This window comes from Euleptes europaea, chromosome 7 (genome assembly GCF_029931775.1).
Source record: "Euleptes europaea isolate rEulEur1 chromosome 7, rEulEur1.hap1, whole genome shotgun sequence".
In the NCBI taxonomy this organism is placed as follows: Eukaryota; Metazoa; Chordata; class Lepidosauria; order Squamata; family Sphaerodactylidae; genus Euleptes; species Euleptes europaea.
The window spans coordinates 34,099,868-34,127,233 of NC_079318.1; the positions used below are offsets into that span (position 1 = coordinate 34,099,868).

General features: G+C 43.1%; 1 protein-coding gene across 2 annotated transcripts in view; it reads right to left on the reverse strand.

Moving 5' to 3' along the window:
• Positions 1 to 25,427, reverse strand: part of HEATR5B (HEAT repeat containing 5B) — a 61,455-nt gene extending 36,028 nt beyond the window's left edge. For both annotated transcript variants that reach the window (XM_056852567.1, XM_056852566.1), the window contains exons 1-20: positions 25,283 to 25,427; positions 24,556 to 24,767; positions 21,804 to 21,912; positions 19,446 to 19,595; positions 18,372 to 18,543; positions 17,833 to 17,990; positions 16,918 to 17,167; positions 14,528 to 14,683; positions 13,801 to 14,051; positions 12,985 to 13,096; positions 11,577 to 11,729; positions 9,880 to 9,979; positions 8,841 to 8,950; positions 6,624 to 6,787; positions 5,423 to 5,598; positions 4,904 to 5,009; positions 3,243 to 3,433; positions 2,471 to 2,630; positions 1,377 to 1,566; positions 598 to 767 (exon numbers count right to left, since the gene is read on the reverse strand). In XM_056852567.1, the coding sequence (XP_056708545.1) occupies positions 598 to 767; positions 1,377 to 1,566; positions 2,471 to 2,630; positions 3,243 to 3,433; positions 4,904 to 5,009; positions 5,423 to 5,598; positions 6,624 to 6,787; positions 8,841 to 8,950; positions 9,880 to 9,979; positions 11,577 to 11,729; positions 12,985 to 13,096; positions 13,801 to 14,051; positions 14,528 to 14,683; positions 16,918 to 17,167; positions 17,833 to 17,990; positions 18,372 to 18,543; positions 19,446 to 19,595; positions 21,804 to 21,912; positions 24,556 to 24,767; positions 25,283 to 25,408 (3,216 nt within the window). In that variant the 5' untranslated portion in view covers positions 25,409 to 25,427. The remainder of the gene's footprint in view (positions 1 to 597; positions 768 to 1,376; positions 1,567 to 2,470; positions 2,631 to 3,242; positions 3,434 to 4,903; positions 5,010 to 5,422; positions 5,599 to 6,623; positions 6,788 to 8,840; positions 8,951 to 9,879; positions 9,980 to 11,576; positions 11,730 to 12,984; positions 13,097 to 13,800; positions 14,052 to 14,527; positions 14,684 to 16,917; positions 17,168 to 17,832; positions 17,991 to 18,371; positions 18,544 to 19,445; positions 19,596 to 21,803; positions 21,913 to 24,555; positions 24,768 to 25,282) is intronic.
• Between the last annotated feature and the right edge of the window lie 1,939 nt (positions 25,428 to 27,366).

A 27,366-nucleotide genomic window follows, 5' to 3' on the forward strand; every position in this document is an offset into this window, starting at 1 on the left:
CTCTGTTGACTAATGAGTTTGCCGACCCCTGGGTTAGCCCATTTGTGTGTGTGTTTTTTTAACATGCTGTAGGTTGTAAACCCTATGAAATTTGATGCTATCAGTTGCCTTTCAATGTCTCAATGATCAATAATATTATTTGTTAAAAACGAGAGATCCCAAAATGCTCAACATCTAGACAGATGTGCTCAGCCAAATCACAAACAGGGGCTAAATGCAGTATTTTTTGATAATATAGCAATGTGTCAGCAACCTGAATAGCCAAGTTCATCCGAGCTCAGAATTAAGTGGGACTCCCCTGGTTAGAATTTGGATAGGAGACTACTGAGGAAGACCAGGGCTGCTATGCAGAGGAAGGCAACGGCAAACCACTTCTGCTCATTTCTTGCCTTGAAAACCTCGTGAGAAGTTGTCATAAATCGGTTGCAACTTGAAAGCACTTACAGTGCATTCCCAAGGAGAGTTACTCTAATGTAAGCCCATTGAAATGAATGGGCTTAGACTGGAGTAATTCTCCTTAGGAATGCATTGTCAGTTATTACTACCAATGTATCAATCTTATAGAACTGCAGAATAATGAGAATATTTTATACTTACACAAAGACTGGGAACAAGACTAGAGAGGTTGACGTGGCGTGGTGCAAACATGTGAAGTTGCTGAAGGCAGGAAATAGCAGCTGCTTGAACAAGGGAGTCTGAATGGTCTTGGGTAATTGCACACCCCACTAAACACGAGGAGCGAATAGTTGAAATGGTAGCTCCGTTTCCTTAAAGAAAATGAAAACAGTCAAAACAACCCTTGCATTTTTATACAGTTTTATCTTTCAGTCTCACAGATTTATTCCACCACACTACTTGGAAGTGTTCACCAAATTTCAAGTTAAAATCCTCTAAGGCACAGTTCAAAGCCCTTCTGCAGTCAGTATCGTATACTGATCTGGGTCTCCCCATTCCACTGAATGGTGGGAAAGCAAGTAGAGTTTGACAGTTAAGAGTGCCCCCAGATAGAACTTCACCCACCAGAAGCTTCAACATATTACTACCGGTTGCTCCTGTTGGACTAAAGGACTTCAGCTACCAGTTAGCAAAAACACTAACTAAATAAACACTAACTAAATAATTCTCAATACTCCTTATTAACTTAGGTATGTGTAGTGGAATTCCTCAAGGTACAATAATAGGAAATAGAGACAGGGACAGAATTAAGGCTGTGACCATATGAATATTAATTAGGAAGTTTAAAAAAAGCAACCTTAAGACGCAATCCTTCTATTTCTTATAAATACTGAAGTCCCTCTGAAAAACTTATGTGATGATATATATACATAGTTGGATGCAGAACTGTGATGTTCATCCTCACTGATGTCTATGCTTACCTTGTAGCTCAGGGCCAACAGTTGTTATTATAGCACCAAGGCATCGACCCAAACACTGGTGTACTTCTGTGTGTGATGGAGGCACAGTCAGAAGTAAGGTAAGAACCAAAGATAGAGTGGGTTCCACATATCCACGGTACATCGGCCCACTGGAGTCCACTATTAAAGCAAGTGAATGAAGGGACCAGGTCTAGAAGAAGAATGAATAGAAGAAGATTGGTTTTCAAACAACAGTTATGGTTTTCTAGCTATTAAACCCAAGAACTGTTGAAACAAAATTTGCTTGCTCATGATCAGAGATCTTTGTTATTTTAAAAAAAAGTATAGAAATTATTGCCTATTTTATTTGGACAGCTTTGTTTTTATATTCTTGATAACAGAATCCCTGCACAACTAGTAAGCAGGCTCATGGCCCTTAGCTTGTGCTGGGTGTTACGTAATTACAAGCAGGAAACCCACAACGTGCAGGGGTCACTTCATTTCTCCTGTACTGCCTTCCCCACCCTCCACTATTTCTCCTCTCTCTCTCTCCTTCTGGTAGCTCCCTTTTTCTTCTCACCTTGCCATGCCTCCTTCTCTCTTTCGCACTTACCAACCAACCTTTATTTTATATGCCTCCACAGTCTTTGGTTTTCTTTACTGTTTATTTACTTCATTTATACCCCATCTGTCTCCCCAACAGGGACCATCATTCATCATCATTATCATTTTCCTCTTCTCCATTTTATCCTCACAACAACCCTGTCAGGTAGGTTAGGCCAAGAATATGTTCCTGGCCCAAATCAGTGAGTTTTCACAGAAGAATGATAATTCAAACTGGGTCTGCCAGATTTGAGTCTGAAACTCTAACCATGCTGGCTTTCATAGGGTGGCTGCTGTTGAACAATAGCAAGCAACTAGGCCTGCTGCCAAACCTGTCCTCGATGAATCCTCTCTCAAAGGCCAGAGCAGCCCCTTCCCCCTGCCCTTTTCTGACAGAAACCAAGGTTTGAAGGCTGGAAATACTGTTGTGGTTGCCTAGCAATGGCCACCGAGAACATTCTTTTCTTAAAGCCACAGGAGGCCACATTGAGAATGAGATATATTGATTTTACCTGGACTTCAGGTGAAGTTCCATCTTGTGCCAATGCCAACAGAATGCTAACACTGGTTTTCAGGTGCTGCCCAGAACCTATTCCACCGACGTAACGATGGAGACAGCCAAGAGCCAGGGAATGGCCTGTTCTTGATACAACATCTCTAGCAGATTTCAGCCTGTCAAGATTTTTCAATTTATGTTAAGCATGTAGCCGGTGACAAAAAACAAAGCTTACTGTAAGACTAAGACTAAACTTTTCAGTGGACAAAACAGGGGAAAATATTTTTACAGGCTAACTCTATATAAAAGCCTGTGATTGCCATAACATTTTCAGAATCAAAATTAATAACTATGTATAATTTTAAGGCCCTGACCTGGATGGCCCAGGCTAGCCTGATCTCGTCAGATCTCAGAAGCTAAGCAGGGTCAGCCCTGGTTAGTATTTGGATGGGAGACCACCAAGGAATACCAGGGTTGCTGGGCAGAGGAAGGCACTGGCAAACCACCTGTTAGTCTCCTGCCATGAAAACCCCAAAAGGGGTCGCCATAAGTCAGCTGCGACTTGACGGCACTTTACACACACACACACACACACATAATTTTAAGACATTCCTATACTTCACGGAGCACCCCAAACAGAAAAGTTTATACAATCTGACATTCCTATGCTTCACTGAGCACCCCAAACAGAAAAGTTTATACAATCTGAAAACAGAATGCTTGATATCACAGTAGAAGACATTTTCTAAACAAACATTAAGCTTTACATGGCACAAAACACGACATACTTGTCAAAGCTGAATTGAGCCATTCGGGCAATGAAAGTTGCTTCTCCGACCACCTGTGCCATTCTGCCAAGAGCTTCTCCTGCAGCACATCTTAGGATGGGATTGGGATTGTCAAGGGCTCCCATGACCAGTGTCAAGGCAGATTTGCGGACTTCTTCTGGCCCCAAAGTACTCTTATTTTCAGCTAAGCCCTTTAACAAAAGAGAAAAATACAATGAAATTATACAGAAGCTAATAACACATCAAAACTATTGCACCTAGAAATAAATTTCCAACTACAGAAACATTTTAGGCTTGATCATATTATGACAAATGCCTTCCAGGGCTGACTCCTAGTCATAAGCAGGGGAACCCAAGTGGTTCCAACATGCCTTTTCAACCATCTAGCCTTCCAGACAGTGTCAGCTGCTGCTCATTAGTTAGTTGTTTTATGTGAGAAATGCATTATTTCTTTAGAGCTTTGGACTGCACAAAATCTTCATCTTGGTTTTTAATAAGTTTTCTCTCTCTCTTGGCAGAGAGGCAGGAGGGAGGAAGTCAGTGGCTCCCCAGCCTATGGCAGGCCTGTTCAGATACGTGATGGTCAAGCTCCCCTCACCCCAGCTAGAAAGGCAACATCTAGCACGGAACAGAGAGAACAACTATGCAGGGAAGGGAAGTGAGAAGCCCTGATCCTCTCAGCAGGCAGTTCCAAAAAGGGCCAGGGAGTGGCAGTGTGTGAACTGAGAGAGGGAGAGAACAGCCCCTCCAGGTGTTGGGAAAGCCAGGTGAGTGGCACATGTCAGGTGGAGACCTTGGATGTTCATGATTAAGACTAACAACCGTCTGTTCTTGCCCAGGATGGTGACTCCCAACTTATGGAATGGCTAGTCTGAGGAGGACAGGAAGACTCGCACACGTCTATCATTTTGCAGGGTGCAAAAAAGAAATGTTTAAAAGCGCATTTTTATAAAGGAATTTGAACCGGTAGCATAATGGAAGAGCTCAGGAAGTCACTTTTATATGGGAATAGAATTGTAATCTATTGCAATGTTTATTGTATCAAGCATGTTCCTTTACTGCATTGTCTTCTATCTTTGCACCCTACTTTTTGCATTATGGCATTGTCATGTCTTAGACAAGACTAAGTGCCTATTGCAATCTAACTTGAGTCCCAGAGAGAAAGGCAAACTACAAATGAATAATAAATAAGATAAATAATCTCCTTTCAGGGCGGGCACATTCAAAAACTATACATTCTCTTTCCCCCTCATTTTTATTGCCATGACAATAGCATTGGTATTGAAATATATCAGGATCCATCTTGTAGGATAGGATCTCATTTTCATAACAGTGCTTTCCTTAAGATAACATGGTAACAGCATGCAATCCAGCACTTAAATTCTTTGGTGCTTTATCATTAAATACTGAGAACCCAGTGTAGACAGAAACAAGAGCAATTTGAAATACATTGCCCTTTTGAGCAATTCTCAATCTACAATATTGTTAGGGATAACATTTGGATTCTCTGAATTACATTGGCACAATTGTAACCATCGGAAAGTAATTTGCTGTGTAAACACACCCCTCAACATTATTCACTTCTAATTACAGAGAGAGCAAAAATTAAAAACAAAAACAGAAAAAAGGCTTCAGCAGTGTATTTATTGAAGCAGGCTCACCTTTAATGCACTGAGAACAGCAGTGAAGATATTAAGCTGCACAGCTTGCTGACGGACGCCTTTTGCTTGCTTGACGCATTCTGCAAAGTGATCCAGCATCTGTAGCCTATAAAAACATAGTGAGGGAGATACTCATATAAGTACAAAGGAAAGACCTGCAAAAAACTAACACATGCCACAGGTACATCACTGATAGTTGCCTCTGAATGGCCAACAGCTGAACGGTAATATAATGTAACTGGGGTGATGTATCTGAAGAAGTGAACTGTGACTTACGAAAGCTCCTACCCTGCCAGAAATTTTGTTAGTCTTTAAGGTGCTACTGGACTCTTGCTCTTTTCTACTGACGCAGACAAATGGCTACCCTTCACGATCTATCTTACATAATGGATGCTTTTAGAAAGGACACCATTCAACATTAGTCAACTGCTATCATTTAAATAGGATTCTTATTTCGATGTTGGTGAACAGAAGAACACAATAACGAGGCATCAGAGCATAAGCTTTATTAAGACACACCTGTGTTTGTAGGAAACATGAGGGAACACCACTCCAAAGAGCGCCACAGAGGCATCGATGACCGATACTCCCAAAGGAAGCGGACCAGGGACAGCTTCACCAGCGGGGATGCGCAAGTAAATGGAAGATGGGTCATGCTCTAGAGCACCACTTCCGGAGGCACTGTTTGGCTGAAGCTGCAAAGCATCAAAATGTTTGGAATGGGATTCTGACACATATTTCACACCTCAAACATTACATATTGGTCCAAGAAAATATGTCTTACTCAAACAAATAACTACTTGAGCAGGCAATAGACACTTTCAAACTTTTCAACAGAAAGCTGCTGTTATTTACGCACAGCCACATAAATCCCAAAATAATTATATCTGCTGGCTAGAGCAACTGTGTTCTGTATTTCAAATACCCAAAAAAGACTGAAACATCTTTGAATGATTCATAGGAAACAGTTAATGGTTGCAATCATGTAATTACTAAGACTGCATAAACTCATGTATTTTGACATCCTAAGCTACATGACACAGGAAATTATAGATGAATCATCAGGTGTTTTCACACAAAGTTTCCATCTAGAAGTACACAAAGGAAGCACAAAACCGTGATTGATTAACAGATACCCTAGTGTGGCAGTCAGCAGGTATATCCTCTTGGAGGATAGGTCTATCAGCAGCTACTAGCCATGGTGACTAAAGGGAACCTCCACATTCAGAGGCATAAACCTCTGAATACCAGAGCCAGGAAGCAGCATCAGGGGAAGACCTCTATGCTCTGTTGTTGGCCTTCCAAAGGAACTGGTTGGCCACTGTGAGAGACAAGATGCTGGACTAGATGGACCACTGGTCCGATCCAGCAGGGCTCTTCTTATGTTATGTGTTACAAAGACAGTTATATGGATGCCAAGATAAAAAAGTATTCCACACCTGTTAATCAGTAAATTTGTTTTATTAGTATAACTTCTTCATATGCCTGACAACATTCCTCTGCATTAAGACAATATGATAGAAGAAAAAAGGCATTTACCTTAAAAGCAACCCAGATTTAATAGTTTCAGAGTCTAATCTAAACCTCTGAATATGGGAATTAGTGGAATTGATCAATCCTAGGAGTACTTCGTAGGAATGCTGACATAAAATGCATAGTTCATTCAAGTAGGTTTAAAAATGCAGAGACCTGGATACTGGTGAATGGCAAAAAAAGGTACCTGATCCTCAATAGATTTATGGTCTGTTTCCTGCAGCCAAGAGCCAAGAAGAACACTGTCATCATAATGGCAAAGAGATCTAAGAAGGGATGTTGTAGTATTCGCAGAATTGTCTGTCAAAGTGAATTCTGCCACTAGTTCCCGAAGGAGGGCATTAAATGATCCTAAAGGGCGGGAAAGTTTAATTTTAAAATATAGATTTTTTTTTAACAGCACATCAGTCAGCAAATATCACAGAAGCAAGAGCAGTTCCAATATGATAATAATGTGGCACAGAAATGCCAGCACCAACAGTGTTCCTGACATGGCATAGTGGTCCAAGGTAATCTCACATTTGTCTACTTGCAGGTACTGCAAAGCCAACTCGGCGTGGCTTTTGTGATCTGATGTATTAAGACAGCACACTGATCCCCAATATCAGAAGCACATGGCAAGACAAATAAATGAGATAAAGAATTGTATTCTTGAACAATACTGTGTTTGGCGCTATACAGTATTATCTAGAAGTTGGTTTCTTCAGGGATATAATCCTGAATATATCTATCAGAAGAGGAACACAGGGTGGAATCCAAATGAGGTCCATTTGCATGTGCAAAGCGCTTCTGCAAACATAGTTGCTGGTTTGCCCTTTCACGGCAGTAGTCCTGACGGAATGCCATTCCGAAGGTGAGGTGCCACCACAACAAACGCCCTGTCTCTTGTTACCACCCACCTCTGAAGGTGGAGGCACAGAGAGCAGAGAGTGAGGGGCAGATCTTAACTGGGGGGCTAGATAATACAGGAGGAGATGGTCCTTCAGGAACCATGGGCCCAAAGTTTTCAGGGCCTTAAAGTTAAGAACCGCTACTCTGAATTGTGCCCAGAAACATACAGCTAACCAGTGGAGATCTTTCAGCACGGGGGTAATACTATCCGTGTACTGAAGCATGGTTCAGTATTTTGTAATTTTTTCTTCATGAAGTACAAATATATAGCTTAATTTTAATCAAGTGTCCTTAAAGCAAGGAAAAACATAAAACAGAATATGATAGCAAAAGTTTGAAAAAAATCAAAGATGACAAGCCAACCTGATCACAGCCAAATACTAAAACGAAAGTGTGTTAGCCATGAAATGCTTGTATAAATAAGTCTGTAATGTAAGCTCACTTAAAAGGGTTACAATCCTGCATCCGACAAGGCATAGCAGATATCTGGTTCCATATTTGTGGATGAAGAATGTAATTTCTGCACTGGTCCCTTATAACATTTACGGTGGGATCATGAAAAGATTCACCGTACCTGATCTTAAGGGGCAGTGAAGTGCATCTAAGAGAAGATACTCTCTCAACTATCCCAGTACTGGGACTTAAATTTTTTTATAGGTGACTGAAGCCTGAATTTAGTCCATAATCAGTGGCAAACAGGGAAATTCAGGCAAACTTCAGTGCTTTATGCTTCAATCAGGTAATACTAGAAACATATTTTGCTGCTGTATTCTGGAACAGTTGCTGCCATACAGTTTAGCTGAGATGTTACAACATTTAGATTCATGGCCAAACCATTCTTTTTCTGGGCACAGCTGATAAAACGCATCCACTGCCACCCTGCCCATCCAACAGGAGGCCTGGATCTAAGAGAAATCCCTAATGATGAACCTAATCTTCTTGGGAAGAATGAACCTTGTGGGCATTTCCAACATGAGGATCAATCACCACATCTAACTTTATCCCATATGAATGAATGTCTGTTGAACTGAATGAGGAATGCCTGCATAAGTATGCATGCACAAACATAAGCAGAGCTGTGATTAACTTCCCTTCAAAAAAAACCCCAAAACTACTTTCCCAAGTAATACACACATTCTATCGCTTTTAAATAAGTAACAAAAGAAGTTATAGTCAGCTCCACATACTGATCCCGACATTAAGAACAATAGTCAACAATAAGGGTTACCGCACTAGGTATTCCCAGCGATGTATTAAGAGTTTGAAAATGTTATAAAAAATACTGTTCGCACTTTCTGTGTATTCCCACCGATGTATTAAGAGTTTGAAAACGTTATAAAAAATACTGTTCGCACTTTGTTTGGCCCCTTTAGCTGTGAAGACGTCTTCCAACCATTTATAAGCCGTGGTATCCAAAAACCCATTTAAAGCAATGTTTTTTACAACATTTTCAAACGCTTAATACATCGCTGGGAATACAAAGTGCGGTAACCCCCAGAGTAATGTTCTTTACCTTCATATGTTTTTGGTGGCAACAAAGCCAAAATATCATAAAGCCTTAATCGAACCATTGCTGCGCTAGCCTTCAGATGAGCTCCATGGGCCTTGATGACAGAGGGAATGCTAGGATGTCAAAAGGAAATGAAAATTACATTTCAGTAGAAACTAGTAACATTTAAACTGTTGATAATGGTATATGTTAGAACACTATTATAAATCCAGTTTTTCAAGTCAGAATTGTTAATTATAAAATCAATATTGTAACAGAAGTGCATATCCTTATATCACCTTAAAAGGTAAAGGTCCCCTGTACAAGCACCGGGTCATTCCTGACCCATGGGGTGACGTCACATCCCAACGTCTTCTAGGCAGACTTTGTTTGCAGGGTAGTTTGCCAGTGCCTTCCCCAGTCCTCTTCCCTTTACCCCCAGCAAGCTGGGTACTCATTTTACCGACCTTGGAAGGATGGAAGGCTGAGTCAACCTGAAACCAACTTCCGTTGGGATCGAACTCAGGTCGTGAGCAGAGCTTGGACTGCAGTACTGCAGCTTACCGCTCTGCGCCACAGGGCTCCTATATCACCGTACACATTTTTAAATTCTTCCATGTTCAGGACAGATAAATAACTCACAGTAAGAATAAAAAACCTTAAACTTATAAAGACAAAAAACAAGAAATAAAACGAAGCTGAAATGTCAATGTATTATATAAATTTTGATATTATGTACACATGAAGCTGCCTTCTACTGAATCAGACCCTTGGTCCATCAAAGTCAGTATTGTCTACACAGACCGTCAGCAGCTCTCCAGGGTCTCAGGCAGGGGTCTTTCACATCACCTACTTGCCTAGTCCCTTTAACTGGAGATGCTGGGGATTGAACCTGGAACCTTCTGCATGCCAAGCAGATGCTCTACCACTGAGCCACGGCCCCTCCAAAATATGTATATGTAAATATATACTAAAATGTTCTCTGGCTAGTTTCCACACATATGCAGAGAACAGATGATTCTGAAAGGAGAAGCCAAAGCGGCGCACAGAAAGGCATACTTACTGAGACATCATCGTCATAGCACATTCAATAGGAGTCATCAACTTGCGAATAACATCTTCCGTTAGAAGTTCAGGACAGTGAGCAACAAAACTCCTCATAGCTAACAAAGATAAATGTTATCAGTCAATATTTAACTCAGGTTAGTCAAGTAAGGAATATTAGTACTTAACAAGCAGTGTAATTCAAATAGTGGTAGAAATGCCAATCCTTTCCAACAAAAAAAAGGAATTTAACTTACAGTTTGGTTTCCCAACTTAAAAAATTAAATTATTAAAGTTCTAAACAGAGAACGATAAAGAAAGAAAGGGCATAATTGCTGTGTCATACATAGTGAGTTGCGCCCTGCCTACAATTTCTGCCCACACAAGGCAGGAGAATTTTCTCAGATCCCTTCTTCTGTGGTTTACCTCCAACTCCCCCCCCCAACTATTCCCAGGAGTTCCACTCCCCCAGGACAGCATTTTGGAGGGGGGGGGCATTTTGGGGTGCTGCAGGAGTTGGAAAGCAGGGAATTTTAATTTCTGTGGAAGGAAATCCACCCACAGAAATTGTAGGCAGGATCTAAGTCATTATCTTCTGGAATAAAGCAGGACTCTAAACAGGTTACAATATCCTAAACCAAAAGAGAAAGCAGGCAGAGCAATCCTAAAGGGGGGGTAGCAGAGGTGCACCCAAGGACGGCACAGCCGGGCCACCTTCTAATTGGTTTGCTGCGCCACAGTGAGCAAACTATTTGGGAAAATCCCCCAAGCCCCGTGAAACTGCTCTATGCAGTCTCACGGGGCTATGCCACCATTTTTGCTGGAGTAACTCAACACCAGCAAAAGGGGGCATTCCCAGGGCGAAAGAGCTTAGAGAGCTGACTGAAGTCAGCCCCGCTCCCGGAAAGCGCCCCCGTGGCACCAGCACAAGCCCCAGCATTAGAGATATGCTGCTGCTGCACAGCTCCCCAGCACTGCTGTTAGTGGCCCTGCGCCAGCATAAATGCCCATTTAGCCGGCATAAGTGGCACTTACGCTGGGGCAGTGTCATGCCGCATCCAAACCCCTTTTAGTCCTCCCCTTCAATCAGATACAAAATGTAGTAAATCAAATGCAGACTAGTCAAGCAAGAAACTAAAATCCTGTTCACTAGTATTCACGGTTGGAAGGAAAGGTTTTGTTACACCAAATATGGCTGAACTTTGTATTCTAGAGATCATCAGAAAATGCACTACTCTTAAGCAACAATCTTATGTATATTTAACAGGGAATAACTCCTGAGTTAACATACACAGGATAAAGCTGCAGGATCCATAAAACTCTTCACATCAATTTAATTGCAGATGGCCCTGTTTCTTTCACTTTCTGCCCAGTGGTCAAAATCCACTTCTATATCTGCTCGCTCCGCCAACATCTGTTCATGTCATCTGCACGCTCTCTGTATTGTCAACTTGCCTAAACTCTTTCAGATAGGTTTGTGGTGTCATAAGAAAGCTAACCTGTACAAAACTTTCTATTCTGTAAAAACCACAAAAAACCCTTCACCCTCCTATCATTAATTATATTCTTAGAGGACAAAAGAACCACTCTGAATGGACCAATTTGTCAGCCCTCCAAATAGGCAAAACTCTTATTATCTGCATGCACCAGTGATCCCGAAGATAACACAAACTGAAATCAAACTGGAGCCTTCATCTATGTCTTTGAGGCTCTTACCACAGAGAGCTCCCGCACGTCCTTCCAGCGTTACTTGCCATGTAAAGGAATCTCCACGAGCCTTCTCTGCTTCCAGCTCTTTCAGAGAGCGGGGGAAAACGTTTCGCCACAAGAGCAACATCTTGGGAAGATGATAACGAACTACCGAAGGTCCTGACCAAGGAGATAAATCACAGTAAAACAAAACAACAAATGCAACATAGTCAAGTCAATGTAAGATCCTTCTATAAACAGCTTCGTCAAAACTCCCAAGTTCTCATTTCAACCAATTCCCTATGTGTTAAAAGCTTATTTTTAAAAAGTAATGTTTTGCAGCCCCTTAACCTGGATAGCTCTAGGCTAGCCCAATCTAGTCAGACCGAAGAAGCTAAGCAGGGTCAGCCGTGGTTAGTATTTGGATGGACAACCGCCAAGGAACACCAGGGTCATGACATGGAGGCAGGCAATGGCAAACCACCTCCAAACATCTCTTGCCTTAAAACCCTACTGGGTCGCCATAAGTCAGCTGTGACTTGATGGCAGATAAAAAAAGCAAACCCCGAAGAGGATGCCATTTTCACATCTACAGGCAGAAAGTTTCAAAAGTAAGAGTCACAGCTGAGACTATCCTTGGCCATACATCACATGTTTAATCTGGCAGCAAAAAAGCATAAAGAGGAAGTGTTGCTGGATCAAGTTTAGCTATTTGGGCTCATATGGAGAGAGGCAGGCCTTTTAGATGAAAACAAATGGCCTCACATATTGTACACTCAACTTTTGTTCGTATTTATGGGAAGACTGTATTTTTTTTTTAATTTACAAGACGTTGAATCCGGCTGATTGGAAGAAAAGTGGGGTATAAATACTTAAAAGAAATAACATTGCAGAGTAATTGTGCAGTTGCATGAGGCTGTAAAATAATCCGGATTTAACAGAAAGTATTTCACTGTATGTAGGAAATTTCAGTAGTAGTTTGTCTATTAACTGGGTTTATTCAATAAAATTAAAATTACTGTACCAATGGGTCTCCTTGAAGTCTGGGTTTAAAGCACTCTTTCTACCCTAGTGCTTACATTTCACCATTTAAAATAAACAAAAAAGGAGGAAGGTTTGTTCTTTTCCCAAACCACCTGTTACTTTAAGGAAACCAAACTAATAAAAGAAATATGATCACTAATTCTAACTTCTACTTCTGTTCCAATGTACACACAAACCCATTTATTTAGACTTGTTTTCTGTAAGGATCACATCGTTATTACTCTGAGCTGGATGCCTATCAAGCATAATAGCACGATACATAGACCAGTCAGCCTAACCTACCTCACAGGGTTGTTGTGAGGATAAAATGGAGGAGAAGAGAATGATGTAACATGCTTTGGATCCCCATTTATTTAGATAAATAGCAATAAAGACAGTCACTTTAACATACCTAAAGTCATAAGCGCACCAAGCAAAAGCCACCCAGCTTGCGTTCGCTGTAAAGACAATCTGCTGTTTTGTGCAGCAGTTCGCAAGAGATCCTCAGCAATACTAACAACCATCTGAAAATAAGGGAAAGAGACACAAAAGATTCATAATTCAGGTCCGAACAAAACCTAATAAAACCAACAGGCTAGTTTAGCACAAGGTTAGCTGACAAGCCATCCTTCACCAGGAAACCCATTGTAATTCACTTCTTTCAATCCCAGAGTTAAACTTGCTTTATTCTTCTCTCTGTCTAAGAATGCAACCAAATGGTTTTTTCCCAGAAGAACAAAACAAAATCCCTTAGTGCTGTAGCACAAAACGTTCTCTAAACGTTCTCATTCCAACCTAGTCTATGTGAATGTTATCTTACTGCCCTGGCCCAGACTGCTTGTTTGCGCTATCAGTTACCACCTGATTAGCATACTAAAACGCTTCTTGAAATGATAAGGGAAAATCATAGCTATAAAATGCTCATAGAAAATATTGGCTGTGACCCAAAGAAGCAATATGAGCCCGCAAATGCCAGTCAAGAACCCAGCCAGAGCTTTCTTTGACTGTTTCCCCTCACTGCCTGAGAGGCAAACCACCGTTTAGTTTTTTAAAAAAGTGATTGCAGCAAAAGCCTCAGAAAATGTCAGAGCTGCACCTGCAGTTCTTGCCTGTGTGCACATCTGGCTTCGCTGGACCACAGCCTCTAGGCATTCTTTCACGGCTATTACTTTACGATACTTTGTTTTTCTCTGCCCGGGCACAGAAGATTCCATGTTCTCAGTCTCACCTTTCCTTTGGCATGCGGGATGCCTAAAGGACATTGATGGACTCCGCCTAACAAAGCCGCCATTGCAAAACTATAACCGCTCACAGCTTCCGGCGAGGTCTTCAGATTGTTGAGCCTTTCCGCACACCGGTCCAAGAAAGGGGTCAGTTGGAAAGGCAAGGCCACCGCCACGCAGCGCAAGCACCATGCCGCGGCAAGGCGGGCGGCCATACTCGGATGAAGGAGGACGGAAGTCACCGTCTCCAGCAGCCCTGAAAAGGAACACAAACGGAAGCAGCGCCTTAAGGAGCCATCAACGCACTTTCGGTACAGGAAAAGGGAGGCTTATTATGCCATGGAGTCCTCTTTTACTAGCCATAGCGGGAAGCCATGAAGGATGCAGAATACAATCGGCTCAATGAGACCGGATTTAAAACTAGTTCAGTTTTGTCTTTTATCTTTCATCCCAATCAAAGCACGGGGGCTGCACACACCCGCTTTCCCTCCACAGACTGCAGATTGAAATTCACAGATAGAGCTATATTGATAATTACGTGGTGAAAGTAACTGACGTACAGACTGCATTTAAATCATTATGCAGTTAAATCATTATGGAGAGAAAGCCAGCTTTGCTTAAATGACCCAATGTCTTTTCTTTCTGGACTGCACCTGGCATTTTGCACCAGAAGGAACTCTGTGGAGGATGATCGAGTGTGCAGACAACAGATCTTGAACTTAACCCCCTTACCTGTAGAAGGTTCCTGAATAAGAGGAGACGCAGTGGCACTCAGGCTCTGAACAAGGCTCCCCAGCTCTTGAAGGGCACAAACCATCACATGCTGGCTTGCAGCCACATCGGCTGCTCCTGATTTATTTTCAATATTAGCATCGTTCACAACAGCCTCTGTCAAGGAGCAAGGGGATGGGATGGACAGAAAAGCAACATAAATACTGCACAATGTTCTGGTACACTGAGGTAAATTTAAAAAAGAAAAAAAGTAGAAATCAGAGAATGACTGAAGCATAATGGCTAGAATACTTACCGTATATACTCGCGTATAAGCCGAGTTTTTCAGCCCAAAAAAAGGGCTGAAAAAAGCCAACTCGGCTTATACGCGGGTCAATACGGTGGGGTAGGGGAGGGGGGAGGGGGAGGGGGGAGGAGGGAGGAGGAAAACTTACCACTGCCGCCCCCCCCCCCGGCCGCCGGCCCGCTCGCCATCCTGCGGCCTGGGAGCGGCCAGCGGGGCCTGCCTGGGAGCAGGCAGGCCTCACCGCCGCCCCCGCCGCCCCCCCCGCCGCCGGCCCGCTCGCCTGGGAGCGGCCTGGGAGCGGCCAGCGGGGCCTGCCTGGGAGCAGGCAGGCCTCGCGGCCGCGCCCCCCCCGCCGCCGGCCCGCGGCCTGGGAGCGGCCAGCGGGGCCTGCCTGGGAGCGGCCAGCGGGGCCTGCCTGGGAGCAGGCAGGCCTCGCCACCGCCCCTGCCGCCCCCCCCCCCCCCGCCGCCGGCCCGCTCGCCTTGGAGCGGCCTGGGAGCGGCCAGCGGGGCCCGCCTGGGAGCAGGCAGGCCTCGCCGCCGCCCCCGCCGCCGCCGCCCCGCTTGCCTAGGAGCGGCCTGGGAGCAGGCAGGCCTCGCCGCCGCCCCCGCCGCCCCCCCCCCCCGCCGCCAGCCCGCTCGCCTGGGAGCGGCCAGCGGGGCCTGCCTGGGAGCAGGCAGGCCTCGCCGCCGCCCCCGCCGCCGGCCCGCTCGCCTTCCTGCGGCCTGGGAGCGGCCAGCGGGGCCTGCCTGGGAGCAGGCAGGCCTCGCCGCTGCCCCCGCCTCCCCCCCCGCCGCCGACCCGCTCGCCTTCCCGCGGCCTGGGAGCGGCCAGCGGGGCCTGCCTGGGAGGCTGCCGGGCCCGTGCCGCTTTCCGCCGCCCGGAGCGGCCTGGGGGCGGCCTCCTGCGGCTGCAGGAAAGCCACCCCCACCGGGCCCACGCCGCTTTTCGCCGCCAGGAGCCGGTCAGGTAAGCCTGCGGGGGGGGGGAGGAGTTATAAGCTGACCCTCGGCTTATACGCGGGTGCCTAATTTTTCCCCATTTTTGGGGAGAAATTAGGCACCTCGGCTTATACGCGGGTATATACGGTAGCTATGACCCATGAAAAGAAATCAAATCTCACTTCTGCTAAGTTAAGAAGAAGAGTTGGTTTTTGTATGCCGACTTTCTCCACCACTTAAGGAAGAATCAGGCTGGCTTACAATCACCTTTCCTTCCCCTCCCCACAACAGACACCCTGTGAGGTAGGTGGGGCTGAGAGAGTGTGACTAGCCCAAGATCACCCAGCTGGCTTCATGTGTAAGAGTGGGGAAACAAATCCAGTTCACCAGATTAGCCTCTGCCGCTCATGTGTAGGAGTGGGGAATCAAACCTAGTTCTCCAGATCAGAGTCCACTGCTCTAAACCACCGCTTTTAACCACTACACCACGCTGGCTCTGCAGGTGGGCTTAAGCAAACTAACTAATTAGTCAAGCTAACAATCCGGTTTTTTCCTGCCTCTTTGTAGGAGTGGTGTACATGGTTTTCCCCTCCCTCATTTAGATAGGTTTGGACAAATGACCGGCCCAGGGTCATCCCTTGAGCCTGCCCAAGCAGAGATGTGAACCAGTCCAAGTCTGACACTAGTCTAACCACTATACCAGGCTATTTTATGTGAGCTTCAGTCCACACATCTGTAAAATAGGAAATAGTAAATAAAGTGTATGCCATAATTAATGCATTTGTCTTCAAAATGCCACAATGATGTTTATTGTTTTTGCTGCAAAAGATTAACATGGCTATCCCTCTAGAGGGAGACAGAGGCAAACATTTATACAATAAAGCTACAAGACTGTTTTTCCCACCATAAATATTTTACATTTGGTTACCGATATTTTACATTTAGGTTGCTTTTTATTACCCACAAAAATAGGCCCATAGCTAGATAAATAATGCAGGTCTTAATGCACTAGTGTTAAGAGATCATATATAAAAAAGTACTGTTCTATTTAAAAACACAGCCTTTTACATTATAACTACACAAACCATAGAGTAACAGCAAAATTCTCATACTAGAGAATATGTGCAATGCCATTACTGATTTGCTCAAGTTCTTTCTCTTACCTACTGCCTTCATCTGTTTACCAATAGCCTGGCAAATCTCTTTGGCGGCAGCAATCTGTGCCTTTTCGCCCAATAAACTGCCTACAGTTGCTCTGAGGATAAAAGAAACACATCTTCGCGAATACACAGCTTCTACGTGAGTCTGAGTTGCCCGGGGATGAGAAACCAGGTCCAGTACATGAGACAAGAATGTTGCAAAATTGCGCTCCAACCACTGGCCTCCTAGCGTTGTGACAAAGACAACATAGGCCTGCAAATATAAAACACACACATATTATTAACACACAATGGAGAATTTGTTCACAGTTCTCAAAGAAAATGAAAGAACAGAAGGCAAATAAAAGAAGGAAGCTTAATGATCAAGAAGTTTCACAGCAAATAATAGCCTTCTTTCAGATATGGATTCACATTTTTAACCTATGCCACAATGCAAACATATTAAAATGACCTCTGAGCAGACCTGCATGACATATGGGACAAAACAAAATATCTTGGTATTGTTTGTGGTTATTAACAGGTGGTAATCCTATTCTAGAAATCCAAACGCACTCAGATATGCATGCATATCTCCAGTATGCTAACTTCCATTCATTTCCTTGGAGGAAACCAATTAGCATGTTGTCAAATAGGAGAGTTGTAACGATTGAACTGAAATCAGTGGGTGGTTTTCACTGGCAGATATGAACACACTGTAGTAGTCAGATATTTGCTGTATTAAGGTAATTGTTGCACTGCAGGCCGTTTAAAACAAAAACGTGCATTTCCAAATTATGGGTAACTGGTATATCACACCCACAGAGGAAAATAATTCAGACTGATATTGGAAGGATTGTGATCAGATGGGCAAGTTTAAATGGTTTTAATGGTCCAAAGTAGTTTTAAGAGTAAAATAAAGCTTTTAAAAATTAAGCGCACCTGAGTAACTCCCACTCTCACTTCGCGATTGACAGATCCTCCTACTTTTAACATCTCACCACCACTTTTCAAGAATCCAGATCCTCCTCGCAAAAAGCCTGTGGCCATAAGCTCCAAAACCTCTTCCAGCGTAGACCGTTTCACATTCTGCCGCATTACTTCAACAACAACAACAAATTGGTAATTTAATATAAGTTTAAAAAGTACTGTTTGGGTTCACATTATACTTATGATTTTGAGAAGTACTGTAGGAAATAAATGTAAAATCTTGAGATGACACTGACAAATTAAGGTAGTTAATTCACAAGGCAAACTCTCACTTTGTAGAAGCTAATTCCATTGGTTGAATAATTTATCTTCATAGGTAGAACTTACTCTAGCTACTTGCTATAATTTAGAAGGAAGCATGAAGAATTCCCTAACTATAGCTTACATATATTTAGAAGTACACAAATACAAGCAGCTTATGTGACCATATGATGCTGTGAAATCATCACACACAGGGTAATAATTTTTACAGACAATGGAATTTTCAATACCTGCTGCTTGCTTTGGTATTAATGCTGTGGCCATAACTGTTCCCAAAAGTTTGGATACTGCAACTCGTACACCATAATTTGAGTTTTCCAGAGCCTTAAAACAAAGAGTAGCTACATTTTCTAGTTCCGTTGTCCACATAAACACAGCTTCATTCTGTAATTCCAGTAGGCACTATTTAAAAAAAACCAAAGAATTCTTGAACACTTCCAAAATGCTTATCCATCTCTGAAAATAGCTGGAACAATTGTTGTTATTATTATTATTTAAATTTCCAGCCCGCCTAACCGGCCAAAGCCAGGCTCAGGTAACATCAATAAAATGATATATCATACCTATGTGTTTATCAGTATACCATCACCTGCTCAACCTATGGTTTCAGATAAGCTGGCTGACATAATTTCTTAATAAACTGAAATTGTTTCCAGCTTTCTGAAGGTAACTAAGATGGTGTTGATACACAACCGCTATTACCAGATCTGGGACTAGAGCCTATTATTGGATCACAAGATGGGAGCCCCAAGCTCCTTCCCACAAACACTTCAATAGTACTTAGTACTGGGTTCCCCTCCATCCCAATATCCCAGAATTCCAAGCTAGCGTACAAGTGTTCCCAGTTGTAGACAGATGAAGATAAAAAGCAAACGTACGCCTTTTGATCATAAGTAATAAACTATCATTTTAATGCTTAAAGGAGAAAGAGTCACATTGTTACCCAGTAGTACTTTTATTTTTGGCAAGCTGGACAAGCCTCTCTTACTCATTGCCAGATGAAATCTCATTACAAAAGGTTAATTAGTATGAGAGTGATACAGTGCCAACATAAATTGCTCCGCGGCAGCCCAAATGCTTGTGGAATGCCATACACACAAGCTGACTATAATCCAATATCACACCACATCTTTTAAGCTTTGTCATTTCTAAAAATGACTGCTGGGACAAGCACAGGAGTGCTGATCCCATCTTCTATGGGGTCAACACTACTGTCACACAAATCATCTAATACAAAAAGATCTGCAGATATAAGCAAACTGAGAATTATGTTGGTATAATTGTCAATAAATAAATAAACCTACTTTTGCTACTGCACATCGCACTGCCATAGATCGGTCTGTCAGGAGAGAGCGGGCATTCTTATAAATATCACGGTGGCAGGAAGCTGCAGCACCTCCCAGCCCACTCAGGACTTTCTGCAAACTCATCAATATTTCACTCCGGCCCTGGGACTGAAATTGAGATGGGATTTTTAAAAAGGAAAAAGGAGACCAAGAACAAACCAATGATTATAAACAAGTTGTTCCATGTTTTTGTAACCCATTGTTTTTGTAACCCATGTTTTTGTAACCCATGTTTTTGTAACCCATGTTTTTGTAACATATTGATTTTCATCTTATTGCAAAATACTGGGGATTACAACACCCTGAAATGACATGCTTTATATCTTCACAATACGTATTTTTTCTTACCATCACATCATTGATGGTTCTCAGATAATGGCACAGGAAAGATGCATCAAGTTAAAATAAGCATGTAGTTTATTATGCGAGAATGCAAGAGTCCAATTTTCGCTCAGTGGTGTAAAAGCAGGAAGCCACAGGAATAGGATCACAGCAGGAACTACCATTCCCTTGCTCTACTGCAATACTCCAGCCCTGCATGAAACCACTATGCAAGGGTTTTTTGGGAGCAGAGGTTTGTTCTCTATTTCTGTCACAATGTCTTAGGGGCTAATAAGGGAGCCTGGGAGTTTCTCTCTTTGGTGCAAGCATGCACTAACGTCCAGTTCTGCCCCAGCTGCATAGGATAACACTGCCGGAGATATGGTGCCAACCTCTGCCAGCATAACAACTATGGCACAGGATAGGGAGTGCATAGGCTTTGCTGGTGGACCTCGAGGAGAGGCAAGGGAAATAACTCGAATGTTTGCCATTTCAGATAGCATTTTAAACATCGACAATAATAACCTGACTATAGTACAGTAGAAGTTCCGTCTAACATGTAAGCTACGTACACTGGCCACGAATTACTTAGTCACCATGGCTAGAGCCACTGATAGACCTATCCTCCATGAAAGGGGATTAGACAGATTGCACTAGTGCATGCTTGCACTAAAGCCATGATCACTAAAGGGAACCTCCATGTTTAGAGACAGCCAACCTGTGAATCACAGTGCCAGGAGGCAACATCAGGGGAAGGCCTTGGCCTCTATGCCCTGTTGTTGGCCCTCCAGAGGAACTGGTTGGCCACTGTGTGAGATAGGATGCTAGACTAGATGGACCACTGGTCTGATCCAGAACAGCTCTTCTTATGTTCTTACTTGCATTATGTTTGAATTATTGTTGAAGCCTATACAAACCTTCACCATTTGCGGATTTGTAACTCATGTAGGGATGCCAACCTCCAGGTACTAGCTGGAGTTCTCCCGCTATGACAACTGATCTCCAGCTGACAGATCAGTTCACCTGGAGAAAATGACCGCTTTGGCAATTGGACTGTATGGCATTGAAGTCTCTCCCTTCCCCAAACCCCGCCCTCCTCAGGCTCTGCCCCCAAAATCTCCCGCCAGTGTCGAAGAGAGACCTGGCAACCCTAGACTCATGATTTCACTTATTCAACATCTGCAATTTGATCACATGACACCATATCGTGGGGAAATTGGTCTTTTTGCTATTGGGATGCAGCCGACCCCTGGCTCCCAGTATTCCTGGATTTCACCGTTTACAGTAATCCTGAGAATGGATCCCCCACAAATGTACGGCAACGCTTTATTGTTATTAAGGTTTATACATGATTATTTGTGACTGCTCATTAATAATGTAAGAATACTGTTACCCATATGCTTCCTGCTGACTACTTTAAAAATATAACGCCTTCAGGTCAATTATGAACGCAATTGCATTTCAATACAGTCACGTTTTAAAAGCTTTAGAAAACCAACTAGGAGACTGTGAGACTGCATGATGGACACAACCTTGGAAATATGCAGGGCTACCAGAAGAGGCAACACTTATCCATTTCCACGCAGATGGTGTGTGCAGCAAGTTTCTGTAAAGGCAACAGCGTGTGTTTTTTCCCCCTCAAGTTGCTCAACCTTTGTGGAAAAACGAGGCAGCCACCCAAAGACCACAATGTCAGTTAACACGTCTAGCTAACAGCCCAGCCGCCCTGCACGCTCTCCTAGACGTTATCTGGGGACAACCACGTTATAAGGGAACTAGACCAAAGTAGCAATATGGTTGAATAGTTACACAGAGAACAACAGAGAAACTGCTACTTGACATGGCCATGTTGGCTTGGATTGACCAGAAGATTTCAAAGCCACAGTTTAAACCAATGGCAATTTCTGACTGGGCCTTGTCACAATTTCTACCCGCTACACATGGAAGGACAATGAAAAAACATGAAGAACTTTTTCGAGTACTGCTCGCACTCACCTCAGCACTTTTCAGAGACTTTAAGAGGTTGTTAACTGTTTCTGGGAAAGAACTGCCGAGCATTCTCCCCATTTTTTCATAAAACGCTCCAACACACGCCACAGCCGTGCTGCAAAAAGGCAAAATAATCTCTAGCAAGTTTTCACCACGTAAGTGGGCACATCGAATCAAAAGCTAAACGCTGGCTACCCCAGTTGAATATTTTATATAGCACATTGGATTCCTAACTATCATTTTGATACAATTAAAAAAAAACCTGTCCAAGGCACAAATATAATGCAAAAAGTGAGTTACTGCAATCTTGGTGTGGCTTTCTTTACCGACTGGAATTTCCAAACTGACCTGCATATTGTTCATTACAACAGTCTAGCCTTGAGATAAATATAGCATGGATCCATGTGGCCAAATCAGCTGAGTCAAGGTAAGGGGCCATCTCTGGAATAAATTAAGCTGAAAGAATGCTTTCTTCTCCATACTTGATCCACTATAACCCCTAGCGAGCGTCAACAGTTCAGGAAACATCAGCTGGATCCCATGAAAACTGGGAAGCACGGTGTCCTGCAAGGCCTTAGTCCTCCCAACCAACAGTACCTCCATCTTGTCAGGATTCAGTTTCAGCAACAGTGGTAAGGCAACAGCTCTGGATTGCTATGGCATCACCAGGTGATTTCGATCAAGAAATACAGCGCTGGGTGTCATCCGCATATTAATGGCATCCTACTCCAAAACCATGAATGAGTTCCCCTAAAGGCTTTACATAGGGACTGAATAGCATGGGGCATAAGACTGACCCCACAAGGCACGCCCCACACTGATAACTGGTCTCCAGCAGCAACCTTCTAAGAACTGCCCATAAGGAACAATTTAAACCAAAACACATTCCTTGATCCCTACTTCTATCTCCATATATCTCAACGAAGTATCAAAAGCCGCTGTTTTATATTAAAACACCAAAAGGCTTGGTCCAGACAAGCATGGGAATAGTATGGAACTATGAAGGAATCCTACATGATTAAATAAAGCCTCGTTTTCTCCAGTGTCTTCCCCTCACCATGCAAATGGGCAGGCATGCAAGCAGATAGCATGAGAAGGCATGGAGGGGAGTAACCTCTGCATACCTCCCATATACCCATTGAGCCCTACCTCTCTGTGTCACACAAACTCATAACCTGCATGGTGCACAGAACAGAGGACTGAATGGGGATATGGCAAACACACACAGACCTACCATCCCTGCAGTATCTCCTCATGTTGCTGATTCTGTTATATTTGTTGACATACGTTAACATTAGCCCAGAGGAGGAACAGGTGGGTTCTGCAACATCTAAACACTGCACCCATGCTCAACTGGACTGAGCTCCAACTTTTACAGCCCATTCCTGAGAATCCGGCCGAAAGTCTTCAGGAGGCGGCGTGACCTCGCCGCCAGCGTAAGTGTGTGTAATCGAGTGTTTACACGCACTTACGCTGGAGGCGAGGCCAGTCCTGCCGGCGGCAGAGTGCTGCGGGGCCGCGCCTCCTCCCTCCGCCGGCGCAGCCTCTCCATGGCGCAGGCCATGGCGTCGAGAGGCTGCACCGGCGGGCGTTCCAGGGGCATTCTGGGGGGAGGAGCAGCCGGGTAGGCGGCTTCCTATCCCGTTTCGGCCCTCGCTGCCGGTGCCAGGACAGCGGTGCTGTGCCTACTTTTTAGCAGGCGCAGCCTTGCTGTTCCCTATGGGGCAAAAGGCCCCGGTAAAACAAAAAAAAGCCGCGAAACGCCTTTTTTTGTTTAACAGTGTAGGCGAAACGGCTTAGGAAGAGGCGCCGCTGCGCCTCTTCCCCGCCACTCCCCTACGCCGTCAACTCAGGAATGGGCTGTCCGACTATTAAGTTAAAAAAAATCATATTAGTTATTCAAGAGTTCTTAAAATAGAACTTGCAGTGCAACCATATATTCATATTGTTTTGCAAGCTGAAGCCAAGAATAAGGTAAGATTTCATTTCTGACAGAAATTATTTGATCTGAAAAGGTATTTGAGCTAATGTAATTGTTGCTACCAGCAAAACTGATGCAGAACTTGACTGAAAACTTATCACTAAGCAAAGACACTATTTATTAAGAAGCTACACAATGGATCCTAACTCTATCTTTCCAAAGGATGCCACTTAGTAAGTAACCGGTATCTCTGAAATAGGTAACATGACTACTGAATATATTTTACTTATGAGCACGTGCAAGTTCTTTCATGTGGGAAAATATCTATCTAAAGCAGCATCTATAATGCCATATGCTTTCCTCTACTTGCTACCAATAAATTAAACAGAACTCTTAAAAATTAGTAAAATGGATTGGATTTTTAATTATTATTTTTTCCTCTTCTCTCCTTCCACCACCCAAGAGACTGAAGAGACTGCTTGGGATGCCAAACCTTCAAGGGTGGCAACCTTGGAACAGGTGGCAGGTGTGGCGTGCATCTTCTGTGTCGCCGTCGTTGCCACCTGGGATCCAAGGCAGGCTGCAGAGGCCCTTTTGGGCAGCCTCCCTTGAATCCTGCCAGGCAGCAAAGGAGGAGACCCACAATCACGTCATCCTGTGATTTATCGCTGCATACATTCCCCAGAGAATTCTGAAACACACCACACTGCACGCGAGAATCATCAGAAGTGGCCAGCTACCTTCTGAGGGATCTGTGTTCTCAGAAGTCAATCATCTGACCAGGGCCACTTTGGTCTACTAATAAAAATGTCCTTCTGTTTGCAACATCTTACTTACAGTTTGGTTGGTAAGTAGGCAGAAGTGTCATCTTTGCTTTTGATAATATCATTGCACTTATCAAGCGTCTGAAATACAGTAAAAGTGTCTCCAGTGCTGTAAAGAGCAGCTAGATTTTTAGCGAGCAGTTTCCGAGTGGGTGGGCCAGGAGAACTGCTGATAAGCCCCGTTAACTGTTCAACAAGCTTTTTTTGCTTTTCTTTTACATCCGTCTGTCAACAAAAAAAACGCAAGTTTATTTATATTGGCTATCTCAGCTCAATGCTTAATTCTTTCAGGTGATTGATATTCATATAGTCTTATTTCTAGGATATTTTTATGAGTGTCCTGTCATGAATCATCTTGTTTTTTCATTAAGACATATCTGATAGCTTATTACATGAAGTCAGTAGTAGCCTTGGCCACCAGTATTCTTTCCCAATTGTCTTCTGACATTTCTTTTAAAGTACTCATACAAACTCACAAGAAAACTAGCTTCACATAACTATTACGCCAGGGGAAAAAGAAACTGGGAAACCCTGAACCCGTGAAACATTATCCAATCCCATACCAATCACAAAGCGATAGAGTTAATGACATGGAGCAGTAGCACTTCTTAAAGGTTTTATATAGTTCAGTCATTTTTAAAAGTTTGGAATGCTCAAAGTTTCTAGATCTAAGCACCAGAATGGGCATAAAATCCAAGAGAAATCATAAAAATAATTGCGGGGGGTGGGAGGCAATTTACCTTGTTAGCAGCTACAAGTACTTTGTCAAGGAACCGCAGCCATTCAAAGATGAAAACTGGTCTCTTTGCTTCTGTAATTTGGGCTAAAGCCTCCTCATTTAACAGTAAACTGTGTGCGAGCTCCATGGCTAACTACGTTCTGATTCTGCTACAGACACACTATTTCCTGCTATGGAAAAAGAAACACATAGATATAATATATATACATATACATACACAAACATTATAGAGAACCACATTTTTCTATTTACTGTAGTGACAACTAACACAGAGATCATGATCGTTTAACAATATTTACTACATCCCAACGTGACAAACACATTAGACTAAACATTTGAATTCACCTGCCAGCTTCAGTTTGATTCTTTCTATCAACAATAAATACAACCCATGAAGACATGAAGTAACCTGAAAAGGAGGGGGAAGTTAACAAAGCATATGGATAGATAGTAGAGCTTTTGGTTGCCTGGAACACAGTGTGTGGTCATCACTTCAATTCATTAATTACTCAAGGAAAATCCAGCCATAGAGAGACAGACTTAAAAATGAGAAATGGAAAAAATCAACAACTGCCCATACATGTGCCTTCTCCATTGTGGCCCCCACCTTATGGAATAGCCTACTGAAGAGTCAGGAAGGCTCCCATTCTCCTGGCTTTCCACAAACTATGCAAAATGGAATTATTTAAGAGGGCTTTTCTATGTAGGTACTAGAGTTGCACTGTACTAAATGATTCACAAAGTTACTTGGATAAATTATTAGGGACTGATCTATACTACTGTGTGTAGCTTGCTGAAACTGGGATCCTACTATGTAGTTTTTGCATCACTTAATGAGGCATGCTAATATTTATGCTTTGCTTCAGTTCGGTTTTTAGACTTCTGGTTGGTTCTACAAACCTAATCCTATTGCATTGTTTACTGAATATCCATCCTGCCAACTGTATTGAGTCCAAGTGAGAAAGGCACACCATAATTTAAATAAATAAACTGATACATATTTCTACTAACACGCATTACAATTTTCATGAAGTATATATTAAGAGACTTCACAGTGGGTAGCTGTGTTAGTCTGTCTGCAGTAGTAGAAAAGAGCAAGAGTCCAGGAGCACCTTAAAGACTAACAAAAATATTTTCTGGCAGGGTATGAGCTTTCGTGAGCCACAGCTCACTTCTTCAGATACAGCTAGAATGTAAATCCATCTGTCTTTAAGTAGAGGAGAGTGAATTCAGACAAGCATTAGTATGTAAATGTTAACAGTATGTAAATGTGAATAGCAGGCGTGATGGGATTAGGTGTGGTATGCAGAAGAGTCTGTGATGTCCAGGGGAGAGATGGGAGTGGAGAAATCAGCATTGATAATGAGCCATGAATGCAAGGTAAATGCATTCAGCCCAGGTAAATGCATTGTCTTTAGTTTGAATATCAACTGTAATTCAGCAGTTTCTCTTTCCAATCTCCCTTTGAAATTCCTTTGTAAGAGAACTGCTACTCTTAAATCTGCAACAGAATGTCCTGGAAGGTTGAAATGTTCTCCCACTGGTTTTTGAATGTTGTGGTTTCTGATGTCAGACTTATGTCCATTTAATCTTTGTCTAAGAGACTGACCTGTTTGTCCAATGTAGATTGTGGAAGGGCATTGCTGGCATAAATCACATTAGAAGATGAGCAGGAGTATGAACCTGAGATAGTATGGCTGACATTGGTGGGTCCAGAGATGATGTTCCTAGAATCTATATGAGGGCAAAGTTGGCACCTTGGTTTGTTGCAGGCCTTGGTGCCAGAGTCCATGTTCCTGTTAAGTAGTTTATCATCATGGGTGAAAAGTTGTTTTAGGTTAGCCGGCTGTCTGTAAGCAAGAAAGGGATGCCCCCCAGTGCTTCAGCGAGGGAAGTGTCACAATCCAGCATTGGTTAATAATACGTTGGACTGGTTTTAGTTGGGAGCTATAAGTGACAACTAGAGGTCTTCTGTTGTCATTCTCTCTGGGCTTATCTTGTAGTAAGTTGTGCCTGGGTATCATTCTGGCCTTCTCAATCATCTTTCTCACCATATCAGCAGGATATTGTAGTTGCAAAAATGTT